Raw genomic sequence first — 12,719 nt, forward strand, 5'->3', positions numbered from 1 at the left:
AACATAGGTTGAAGAACCGTTTAGAATACCCACTTATTACAGATTGTGTGAAAAGTCAAACTGAACAAGAGAATGTATCGTTGACAGCATCTAAACACATATGATGAGTCATTTGGCATACCAATGCAGCTGCTGCGTGTTCTGAATGGAAAGCATTTGACTGTGTGGGAACTCGTTCAGGAACTAAAAATTCGTTACCCAAAGTGAAGATTTTGACATATTTTATATGAAAAAAGTGTCAAAATCCTCACCAGTGAAACTTAACAAAGAGTTTCTGAACGAGCTCTAGATGTGGGAGTCTAACTAAGACACTCGATTAGATGTAAGAATGACAGACGAGTAATGGCTGAGGAAAAGCACAAAGAGCCCAATTAAAATAAGTGCGTTTATAAAAGCAATAGGACGCTTCGGGCAGACACTAGGCGCCTTACCTATTTTATACTTTCATTATTGGTGTATCCCAACCTTTAAGAACATGCGTTTATCTTTCTTTTTTTTTGAAATCCTGTGTGGATGAAGATTAGAGAATTTGGTTAATGCAGCTGCAGAAGTGAACGAACTAAAAGGCTCTAAAAAACTCAAATTTCTCGGAACCCGGAAAGAAGTAACAGATTCGAAAATATTGTTGGTGATATGCTTGCAGTCCTTGTAAGGTGACTATAATTGTAATATTAAAACCATATTTATTTTGAAGTTTTTAAACGAGACTTAATATGTGGTGTGTGTATTGCATTTCTTGCTAGAGATTATAGGTAAGATTTTCGTATCAATTCTGATAACGGGTCAATATCTGTCGGAAGTAGACGAACAAATATATTATGAGGGTATTTTGAGCGCGTCGACTAAGCAACTGTCGTTACATAAATACATTTCGGTATTTTATCAGCTTTAATCTAATCCTTCATCTACATACTACACTTTGAATGCATTTGATTCTTCTGAAATGCCAAGTTTATAAGGAATTTATAAGAAGTTATCCTCGACGCGATATCGTATCTTGAAACTCTATTCAACAGGAAAGCACAGATAAGAGGAACAATCGATCAATGGGTCTATTTTGAAAGTATATAGAAAGGCAATGAGGCCTAATGTAATCTAAAATATTTTTATTGTCATCATAAACAAACACAACGAGGTGAAGTCTTTTACGACAAGGTGTTATCATCGCAGGAAATCACGCGAGTATATTGGTTACTCGACTGCAATATTATATTTTTTTGAAGATACCTGAGAAATTCGTGGAAATTCCATATCAGAGTGAAGTAGAAAATTCATAGAAATTAAACCGAAATAGAAATAAAAGAGACCCTAACGAAGATGTGTATTATTAAGCGTGTTAAAGTCTGCAAAAAAAAGGTTCCTTTTTTCTCCTGTACGCATTTTCTTGGTGTGTTTCCTTGGGCTAGATGTACTAAATCGTAGGGAATTGAACGGACTAAATGGGAAAATTGCAGCTAGTTTTCATGCTAGTTTTCAAGTTTTTAATATTTACTCAAAAACCAAGTTTAATAGCTCGCGCCAAAAGCAGAACTCTTTAAACTTTATACCAACTGATTAAAGGTACGCGTGGAGTATGATTATCTACAAAAATTTATAATCGGCAATATATAAAATCGTTTTGGTCGATACCTTTAATCAGTTGAGCGCTTTTGCACTGCACATTCACATCGTCGCGTCTGTGTGAACAGCAACAATTAAATTTCGTTACTGAATACCGTGGTTACTGCAAGAAAGTGTGTTTAATAAAAAATAGATTCTTAGTCATCAATTGTTCAAGGAATAAATTTAGAAAAAATGAAAACCTTCGTTTCTGATGAGGTAAGTGAAGATTAAGTCAAGTGAAACTGTCGCAAATCTATGAACTTATTGAAATCAACTTCTTTAATATAATGGCTCTCTTGTTGTAAAATAATATTTTTCGGTCCTAATCTAATAACTAAAGAAGGAAGAGCTTTCTTCCGGTAAGATGACAAGGAAAAGGTTATTGAATGAATTTTTTCTTAACAGTTAGACAATAAATAAAAATTGTAAGATAAGAACCAGCCGATTCAATTCAAACTCGATTCGTCATAACCGACGAAATACGGTTGTGTGTTGTATATATGTACTAGCACTAGCGAATCGAGTGATTCGAATTTATTTAAGATTTTTGATTAAGACAATCATTTTCCGATTCCTTTTAGATAAAACAAAAATGCGAAGAGTTTCAAATAAGCGATGCAACAATGCTAAGTCTAATGGATTTGATTCTGAAAGAGTTGAATAAAGGCTTGAGTAAAAAGGGAAATGCAGAAGCAGATGTTAAGTGTTTTATAACATACATCAAAGACCTACCCAACGGAACAGGTTGTTTAACTTAATTTAAAGATGAAAGAAAACTTGAACGGAATTTACACTGAACTCTGACCATTCCAGAAAGAGGAAAATTCCTTGCCCTTGACCTTGGCGGAACGAATTTTCGTGTGTTGCTCATTCATCTGAAAGGTGAAAATGACGTTGAAATGCAATCGAAAATTTATGCTGTGCCACAAACTATAATGCTTGGACCCGGCGACGAACTCTTTGATCACATAGCTAACTGTTTAGCTGATTTCATGGTGGAGCACAAAGTATTCAACGAGCGATTGTCGTTAGGATTCACATTTTCTTTTCCACTTTTGCAACTCGGATTAACAAAAGGTTTGTTGGTAAAATGGACGAAAGGTTTCAACTGTTCTGAAGTAGCTGGGGAAGATGTTGTCAAATTACTCAAGGATGCAATCAAGAGACGTGGGGTAAGACAACAACAACAAAATTTGTTTGATTTTGAAAGTAGTTATGTTCGTCTGACGTGGAAAATCTTTTCAACTTCCTAGGACATTCAAATCGATATATGTGCTATTCTAAATGATACAACGGGGACACTTATGTCCTGTGCTTGGAAAAATCATAATTGCAAAATTGCATTGATTGTTGGTGAGAAAAGTGTTAAGAACTCTCTTCTTCGAGTTCTGTGTGAAGTTTTTGATCTAACGTCTCTGAACGAATTTAAGGAACTGGAACTAACGCGTGCTACATGGAAAAAATGGAAAATATAGAAAACTATGAAGGCCCTGAAGCGTCGAATATGATTATCAACACGGAATGGGTACATTAGACAATGAAAGTACAGAACAGGTATGGCCGATCGGTCAATTCATCGCGTTTGAGTGCGCATGTCAAATTTTCGTTGTCCTCCGGGCGGACGATAGACCATACCTGTTTTACACTTTTCATTGATAGCGGTGGCATCAATCTATGTACAGACCATTCACACATACACTACACCACACATTCAATCTAGCATGTTCAGCAACATAAAAGTGTTCGAAGTAAATATCATTTTGCCTGAACCCGTGGCTTTGGCGCTAGAGCTCTTGACTCATAGTCGAGAGGTACTGTGTTCAAATCCGCGGCTGGGCAAGATGATTTTTCCTTCAGTCGCTTTCTATGTAACACTTACTCATAGCTCATAGCTAATGTGTCCGTTGACAATTCGCAACGTGAAAAATATCGAAACAGGCAAAGCACTGACAGTGCGTTGAAACAGGCATCAATAAGAATGTAATGACATTTTGCTTCAAATTTTCGGTTTTCAGGGTGCATTGGGAGACAATGGATCGTTAGAATTCATCCGAACAAGCTATGACAGAGCCATTGACAATCAGAGTATTAATCGGGGGAAGCAAATGTAAATTGCAGAACGGTTATTATTAAACTTTCAGCGTTGCATGTTAAACACTCTTTCAGCTATGAGAAACTGATATCAGGAATGTACATGGGTGAGATGGTGCGACTAGCTATACTACGATTTATCGACGAGGGATTACTTTTCAATGGCATTGGATCAGAACTGTTGCGAACAAGTGGAGAATTCCTCACAAAATATATCTCCAAAATTGAATCGGACGAGCTCGGCAACTATAAAAATTGTCTGGAAGTTTTACACAAATTGGGTGTGTATAACATAAATTACAAAGATTGCGCAAACGTACGATACATTTGTGAATGCGTATCGCGGCGATCTGCCCATTTGGCATCGGCTGGTATCGCCACTCTGATAAATAAAATGAATGAACAAAGTGTTACGGTAAGTTGTTACCAGAAAAAAAAAATGAAAACAAATCGTAAAAAATTATCTGTTCACGCATCAGGTCGCTGTCGACGGATCGGTGTATCGTTATCATCCGAAATATCATGACCTCATGGTCGACCAGATGCGTCGATTCGTTAGTCCAGGTATTGAATTCGATTTAATGCTATCGGAAGATGGTAGTGGACGAGGCGCCGCACTAGTCGCAGCTGTGGCATGCAGGGAAGATGGTCGTATAATAAATTGAGTTTTTTAAGTTTATATTTTCTAGTGGAGTTTTCGGTTAATAAATATTCAAAATGTCCGAAATGTTTATTACTGATTATGTGGCTGCAATCTACAATTTATGACTAACGCAAAACGTGAGTTGTAAATTCTGATTAAATATGACGACGGCTAAAACGTATCACTCGAAAGATAATATGACATCAGCACTCTTTAACGTAGAAATATCATCTACATAATGACACGAAATTCGTGCATGACGATCCTAATCGATTGCGACCGATATATATTGAGTGTGGTGCAGCTAAGATAGACATTCCGATGCTGATTATATACCATGTACGAAGAGCATAGAGAGTGAATGATCGGGCATAATCTAATCATTTTTGGTAATTGAAGCTGTCGACCAAATTCATTAAATAAACAAGTCGACTAGACATGTAGGTTCGAATTGATTACTGTGCCGGTTTTTTTTACAGTGTTTTCCATTTTTTGATGCACTGTCGAGTTTCAGTACTCTCTAAATACCACTCAAGCTTGAAGTGCATTGACTCGTCGCAATTTCAGAGGAAACAAAACGATGACATTCTTCTTCGCTCCCCGTCTGTCATTTATTAAAAAAAGGTTGCTATAAGTACACTCGGTTATTTTTATCAGTTGTCCGGAACGCAACCGAATGCGAAGACACAAACTAGTACATAAAGGTAATTTGACTTAAAACTACAGGTATTATGAGAGTCAGAGTAAAATTCACACACAATTCCATTTTATCTACTGCCATGTTCATCGTCTGGAATATTATGAGGTCCAGGACCAACATCTGTAAAAGCAACGAAATTGTTTAATTTTTTACATTTGCCCAAGGGTTACCCGTTCAACACTTACTTTGCACTTTATTTTGTACAATCTGGAAACTACTTCGGATGTTATCCAACGCACTACCCAATCCAGTCTTAATTTGATTAAACTCTTGTGTCACAAGTGAGAGTCTTCCTAACAGATAGTTCAAATTTTCGTCCACTTCAGCCATACGACCGGTGATTTGCGATACCTAATATAAATGTCATTATGAGCTGAGCCTAAACAGATTTAACTATCCTAAGCATACTTTTCCTTCCATACTGTCCATGGTAGTAAATGTACCGTTAACATAAGCTTCAGTTTGTTCTTGCAATTTGTTAAGAGCTTGTTTGCTGGACGAAACTTCCTGGTACATGATTCCAATCTGCCGCCACACTTGACTTATTTCCGTCTCAATTTTTGCGGTAAGATTCGATAGGGCACCGTTGTGATTGCTCAATATGGTTTCGTTGAGTGCATCGAATCTGAGTTATTTGTAGAAAAAGAAACCGTTGAACGTTTGAACTGTAAAATCGTAAGATCTAAATGATTGGCTAACCTCTTGTAAAATGTTGAATTCATGTCCTTGGCACTGGATCGTACAACATCCCCTACTTCCAAGGTAATTGCATGAACATTAAATTCCATACCGCGCTTAATAGACAGCACATTATCGGCTGTTTGCAACAAAATGTTCTCCAATTTTCCCAGTGCTGCAAGGTCAGTTTTCAGGTCGGTGAAACTTTTTCGGGCATCTTCACGGAATGTTTCCGTATTTGTATCAGCATCCGACAGAGTCTTCAACACCTCATTTATTGAACCGTCTAAATGCTCAACCGTTTCTTTGATTCTTGTAGCAGTTTTGGTGAAACTTTTATCGCTTGCAGCCAACACTTCAATTTTCATATCCTCAATCGATTCTAATGTTTGGTTTGCTATTGTTTCGAAAAATTCTTTGTCGAGTCCTGAACTCGAGCCGGATGTTGCGCCCTTGGTCGATGTTATGGCGTTGACATTGGATCGGATCTCTTGTAAAGTTTGGTAGATTTGATCTTCCCAATCATTGCTTCGTGACGGTGATGGTGTTGATATTGGTCCGGTGACATAAAAGTGTGTAAGTTTTTCTTCAATTTTGGATATGACCTCATCAGCTGAAGCTAGCTTAGAGTTAACCAATTTCTCTGTTTGTTCCAATAATCCCTTAGATGTCGAGTCTTTGTCAGATACCATTTCGGCAATTTGTCGTCGAAGATCTTTCACATTATCTGATAAATCTTCCACTTTCTTCGACAAGCTTTCGTCCTCCTCATCAGACGATTCATCCGATTTTACAGCTGGCCTAGACTCTGAGGGTACTTTATTTTCAACCATCCACTTCATGATTGCTTCCAATGCTTTGCCCATTTTAGCTTGTTCTTCCTTGTACTTTTCATCTTGTGCTATTAGAAACGATTCGATTTCGCTCATTCGTTCATCCAGTCGAGCAAAGGTACCCCGCATTGGTTCAAATATTTTTTGACCCTTTTGCAGCGTCTGCAGGCTACGTTTAATCACATCACCGAGAGCTCTTTCGCGCTGTTCATGCCGATCCAATTTATTTTCTAAGAGAGAGTACGAATGTACCAAACTCAAAAGTCCATCACGCAGCTGCTCGTTTCTGTAAGTTTTTAAATATTCTTTAAATAAAGAAAAATAATTAAATTATTCGAAAGTTGAATGAAAATAGATTTGAAAATGTGCCTGCTGTAACTTAAGACACTTTATCTCTTCAGATACAATTAGTGTTAAGTGGTTTGTTTTACCCGAAGTAGGTTAAAAGTTCTACATCTGTTATTGCATTGAAAGACATTTAGTTTTGTCTTTTCTATCAATCAATCAATGTCTTATATTCATATGTGTGGAACACATGTTCATTGAGTGATTGAAATGATTCAGATTTTTAAAATGGAGAATATTAAAGTTGAAATTGGTTCTCAGCGATTGCGCAATATTTTAGAAAGAAGATGTACCACACCGACACAGAAATGTTAAAATAGACAGATGGAAAATGTCGTCCTCTGAAATCCTTTTAGTCTCTGTTAGCGACACCGCCGTTGTTAGAGACATATACAATTAGCTTTAGCTACTCTTTGTCTTATATAGCAAACTGTACGTTAAAACAAATGAAGTAAGAGATTTTGTAGCAAAAACACTGATTTTGAACAATAGAAATAAGATGTGGCCAGAATTGAAGGCTTTCCGAACAAGACGGTTACACGTCACGCCTGCAGACCTACTAGCTTCTTTACATTTTTCAACATTTTGCTGTTCTTCAACTCAGTTTAATCAATTCACGCGGTAAGTGTGCCTAAAATTTGAATTTCAAGTGAACGAGTCAATGAAAAATGAACCGAAAAATACATTTCAACGCTTCCTTGTATGAAAGTGACGCTGCGTTAGAAAGACTTGCATGAGAAAGATTTTAAATTTTGACCGCACTTATGGCGTGCATGCAGAATGGAGAAACGGGACATGACACATTGGCGAGATATAAGAAAATAAAATACATGAAATGGACATGAAATACTCTACGACATGTCATTTTTCTTATAATTCGCTAATGTACCACGTCTCGTTTCTGCATTTACCTATAAAGTTGCTATTTCAATACGGTTGTACCTATGTGAAAATGGTGTTCTGGTTTTGAGTAAATAGCAGTGTCATGTCATGTCTGTATTTCAATGACGTCGATTCTGCGGTTTTTTGTCAGTATTTTGATAGTCCATTATTGAAAATGAAATCGACGTTTGATTTGAAAGCTTTCAAATATATCTAATAAACAGAGCAGCAGTTTTAAAATAGGTCTTCCGGTGATAATAAAAAAATCGTCAAATTCGAGGCAATGCTTAAAATTAATTAAGACAAGCTAGACAAGAAGGATGAGAAGAAAAATTATTATAATGTTCAAAGTGCGGGTTATTACAATGAAAAAATTAATGTTGAACAACAGTATAGTATAAGTGTGCTGTCTAATTACAATGATAAAGATGAAAGACACTCTGCACTATATTACCAATCTTCATTCATCCAACTGTTCATTACTTACGTTACATTTGATGCATTTGAATGGGGTACAGCCTGAAGTATTGAAAATACAGCCGCGATAATAAGAACAGCGATTGACCGCATACTCCTATAAATATACCAATTTAAAATAATTTATGAATTTACCAACGAAATGGGAAAAGTGCATTTCGAATGGGACTTTAACGTGTCTTCTGTTTCGTCTTTTTTTAGCGTTTTCTCAATAAAATCCTTCATAATAATAAAATTGAATGGTTTTATGAAACACCAGCATCTGGTTCACTCAATTGCCATTATTGTATTTTTAGTATTCGCATAAACATTATGGTTAAGTGAACAAATTTAGTATTTGATTTCGATTTCAGTTCATCTTGTCGTAAAGACTTTAAATGAATGTTTAATAAGCTATTGGTTTTCATTGAACATTTTCTTTAAGTTGTATCCACTCGGCATGTGGCCAAAAAAAATCATTGATGCATTTCATAGCAAAGAACAAAGCAAAGAACGGTTATTGATGCGACCGGATGATCAATGTTTTTTTAGGCGCTATATGCGAGACCGCAGGCCGAGTGAAACTATATTACGTCCCGCTTAAAGGAGCAATATTATAAGCAAGTTCACAGAAAAATTCAACAAAAGTTTTATTTTTCGTCACTGAGTAGTGAAAAAAAATTCATTTCAAGGAACTTGATTCCAAAAGAGTTCGTTTTATTTCTCGTTTACGTTTTTTTGTCTTCTCTTCTCTCTATCAATAAGGAAATTTTAAATTTCACACCAAAGAACACCATTTATACATTGCGTTATCGCACGATTATTTGTGTGAACAAAAGGTCATGAACCAAAGATCGTTAAAGTAAACATCCACCACACACTTAAATACAGACAACAAATTATATTGATTTTATTGATCTTAATTCGAAATTTCATTGAATTTTAGACACATTTTTTTTTATTCCTTTCATTGATCTATTTAATGAGACTACTGATAGAAACTTACACTTTTTTGCTTCAATGATTTTTACTGATTCAACGAAAATCCCTATTCTCATAATCCAACAACAGTTTCGATTGTGAACAACGCAATGTTACTATTCACAAGCTGTAGAATTGATGTGATCCGGTCAGAGGATCAATCTTAACTGAATTTCTTTATCTTTCTTTCAAACCGACTGACTGAGAAACTCTAGGAATAAATACCAACTGAAAAATTAATTTCATGTGTCTATAGCAGTGTGTGCCATCAGTTCGTAAACATCGACTGAATGCGATTTTATTGTACATTAACATGCGTTCTACGTTGTCCTATCTCCAAAATAAATTAATTTTAAAATAAACATTTTGAAATGAATATATACAATACGACGCACTGCACATTTAACAGCCGACATCTGTGTTGTGTAGGATAACATTGCATATATGTAAAATAAACCGAGAGATGTGTGCTGGAAAATCGGTGCATTTGCCCAATAAAATTTTAATGGTGTACGGTAATGTACGCATGTTGCGGTCATGAAAATTTTACGAATTTGATTGAAATTCCGTCTTAAATCTCAGAAAGAAAGAAGATTGAAAAATTATAATGGAATGTGATCTACCAACAAAGGGTGGTATCGGTATGGCCTGGCCACATAATAAATCGTTTGGATATCAATAAATAAACCATTCGTAACTTTAAACTAAAAATAGAGAATAATCTGAGTAGAATGAACACAATTTCCATTATGCATTGTTCGATAGTACTATCCAGTCAGAAATCGACTTCTTCTTAGGTACAACGTTGATAAGACGCAAAATTTAAGGGCAGGGGTTCGATTATGATTTTTCTGATTAATACTTACTTACTATGTCAATATATATGGTTTAACTTTTTGAAAATGGAAAGCATATCATCACTCATCAATGATTATCAAAATAGCAGAACTACAGTTAAATTGGAAATATTTCACTTCAATGTTTATCATACGTACCGCTATCATTAGAAACATATAAGCCACAGCATCAATCATAGAGGTAGACTACGGCATCAATATAACTTTGTTTGGCCCTTATACCAGTTACCAGAATTTTGTCAACATTAAAAATTGAAGGAAAGGTAATTTTGCGTCCAATATTTCAAAGAACAAAAGAGTTGCTTACGTCACGTTGAATAAGTTCCACTTTTGTTTTTGGGACATATAATAGGTGTTGTGGAAGCCGTGGAAGCTCGTAACATTTGTTGAAGGAACCTCAAGAAATTTTTCTAAAGAACATTTCTTGGCGAAGAAAATTGTGAGTAGTGGCAGATTATGCGGTCTAGTCTTTTGAAACTTTAAGACGAATCGACACAAAGCTATATTGTAGCCTAAATTTGTGCGAAAAAATTATATATTTTCGATGATAACTTCCCATCTGCAGCCCTTCTGGAAAAAGTGAGACCATCGTTTTGTGTTAAAATGTGTCGGCTTTGAGTAAAAATAATAAATGTTTGTGGTGGTGTAAACCATAATTCCTCTAGGTAGTCTACCGCTATAGGTGTAACCTACTACGAGAAAACGCAATATTTCACTGAAATTGGAACAAATTCTGAGTTTTCTCATAGTAGACTACATCACCACATTGATCATTGTTACTCAAAGCCAACACTTCTTGACACAAACTGATGGTCCCACTTTTTCCAGAAAGGATTCGGATGGGGAGTTCCCATCAAAAATATTTAATCTGTTCGCACAAATCTAGGCTACAATTTAGCGTTGTGTCCATTCGTCTTAAAGTAAAAATCATTTCAGTTTCAACACTGATGGAGTTAAAAGTAAATTTGTTTCAAGTTCAAACGGTTCTTTACGACCGTGGGAGCTTCTAGAGACTAAAGCTTTTTTTGAATACGAATTAAGTTTCTTACATCAAAAGAAATCCCAACAAAAATCTCTTCGAGAAAAGTGTGACGCAGTCTTTGAAGTACAATTTCTAAAATGAATGATATCGCTAGAGTTGACGCTTTCAGCTTCGATACGCAAAAATTAAATTTTACACCCAATTTTAGTTCAAACAAGCTGGCTTAGTTTTTCTCATCATCTGCCAAATAATTTTTACCTAAAAAAAAATTTGACTGGAAACAACCAAAATTTTACCAAAAAAATCTGCGTCGCATGTGGCAGATAAATTTTCTTGCTGGTCTGTTCCTGAACATTTGCCACTTTGCGACGCAGATTTTTTTGGTAAAATTTTGGTTGTTTCCAGTCAAATTTCTTTTTAGGTAAAAATTATTTGGGAGATGATGAGAAAAACTAAGCCGAATTTAATTTTTGCGTAACGAAGCTGATAGCGTCAACTCTAGCGATATCATTCATTTTAGAAATTGTACTTCAAAGACTGCGTCACACTTTTCTCGAAGAGATTTTTGTTGGGATATCAGTCGTTTTAGAAGTTTTCGAACACTGCTTTTCATAACAGTTTATAACAGAAATTCGGAAATTTGGCGAAATTTGAAAATTTGACGAAATTCGAAAATTTGATGAAATTCGAAAATTTGACGAAAATCGAAAATTTGACAAAATTCGAAAATTTGACAAAAATCGAAAATTTAACGAAAATCGAAAATTTGACGAAATTCGAAAATTTGACAAAAATCGAAAATTTGACAAAATTCGAAAATTGGACGAAATTCGAAAATTTGACAAAAATCGAAAATTTGACGAAATTGGAAAAATTGGACGAAATTCGAAAATTTGACAAAAATCGAAAATTTGACGAAAATCGAAAATTTGACAAAATTCGAAAATTGGACGAAAATCGAAAATTTGACCATTCAAGAAATATCTACAAAACCCCAATTGACCCACCCATTTCCAACTTTCGACATTTTTCACATATGCCCCTCTGTTCTACTCGTAAAACTCTGAGACTTTGCCGAAGAAAGTAACTCTCTATCTGCCACCATTCACAAAATAACTCTAAAACCCTAATTGACCCACCGATTTCTAACTTTCGACATTTTTCACATATGCCCCTACGTTCTACTCGTAAAACTCTGAGACTTTGCCGAAGAAAGTAACTCTCTATCTCTCATAATCGCAAAAATATTAGTCCTTTCATCCTACGCTCGAGTAGCTCAAAATTTGGTCACTCTAATCACTCTAGCTCAAACGAATCTGCCCCGATTTTTTGTTTGAATCGTGTTACGAATACCTTTCATTTGATGGGTCGCACGCCTCTGTAGGTTTCAATACAGCTAAGCTACAGCCGAAAACGCGTTCCCGACCCTCGAAAACCTCACTCAGAAACCATTTCGAGGCCAATAAAACAAAATTCTGGTTTTTCCTGGGGTAATGGCGTATCACATATTCATTTTTATGCCCACCCTGAGGTTCCTGCAAAATTTCATGGAGATTGGATGACTAGTTTCCGAGATCGACCGTCGATAGATAGATAGATAGATAGATGGAAACATACAGAGTAAGTTGAAAGATTTTGATTGTTTGGGAAAAGTCAATTTGGTGTCTTT

The 12,719-nt window shown here is 35.7% G+C and overlaps 2 protein-coding genes across 2 annotated transcripts; one reads left to right on the forward strand and one right to left on the reverse strand.

The window, feature by feature from the left end:
• Positions 1-1,616: 1,616 nt before the first annotated feature.
• On the forward strand, positions 1,617-4,415 carry LOC119066381 (hexokinase type 2-like). Its single transcript, XM_037168812.1, has 8 exons — positions 1,617-1,818; positions 2,184-2,346; positions 2,416-2,774; positions 2,856-2,955; positions 3,033-3,127; positions 3,618-3,709; positions 3,769-4,108; positions 4,173-4,415. Exons 1-8 carry the CDS (start codon positions 1,795-1,797, stop codon positions 4,356-4,358), a joined length of 1,359 nt encoding a protein of 452 aa, XP_037024707.1. The 5' UTR covers positions 1,617-1,794; the 3' UTR covers positions 4,359-4,415.
• A 502-nt stretch (positions 4,416-4,917) lies between these two features.
• Positions 4,918-9,422, reverse strand: LOC119066380. The gene is made up of 6 exons (XM_037168811.1): positions 9,237-9,422; positions 8,262-8,348; positions 5,736-6,833; positions 5,445-5,661; positions 5,222-5,387; positions 4,918-5,156 (listed from the first exon to the last, which is right to left on the reverse strand). The coding sequence occupies exons 2-6, from the start codon at positions 8,342-8,344 to the stop codon at positions 5,104-5,106; spliced, it is 1,617 nt and encodes a 538-aa protein (XP_037024706.1). The 5' UTR covers positions 8,345-8,348; positions 9,237-9,422; the 3' UTR covers positions 4,918-5,103.
• Positions 9,423-12,719: the final 3,297 nt, after the last annotated feature.

This window comes from Bradysia coprophila, chromosome IV (genome assembly GCF_014529535.1).
Source record: "Bradysia coprophila strain Holo2 chromosome IV, BU_Bcop_v1, whole genome shotgun sequence".
NCBI lineage: Eukaryota > Metazoa > Arthropoda > Insecta > Diptera > Sciaridae > Bradysia > Bradysia coprophila.

Coding starts and splice junctions, on each gene's coding strand:
- LOC119066381 (XM_037168812.1), top strand. CDS start 1,795: ATGAAAACCTTCGTTTCTGATGAG. Junction 2,347..2,415: donor AGACCTACCCAACGGAACAG/GTTGTTTAACTT, acceptor TGACCATTCCAG/AAAGAGGAAAATTCCTTGCC. Junction 2,956..3,032: donor CAAAATTGCATTGATTGTTG/GTGAGAAAAGTG, acceptor AACGAATTTAAG/GAACTGGAACTAACGCGTGC.
- LOC119066380 (XM_037168811.1), bottom strand. CDS start 8,344: ATGCGGTCAATCGCTGTTCTTATTATCGCGGCTGTATTTTCAATACTT. Junction 6,834..8,261: donor TCAAATGCATCAAATGTAAC/GTAAGTAATGAA, acceptor AAAAACTTACAG/AAACGAGCAGCTGCGTGATG. Junction 5,157..5,221: donor TGTACAAAATAAAGTGCAAA/GTAAGTGTTGAA, acceptor TTGCTTTTACAG/ATGTTGGTCCTGGACCTCAT.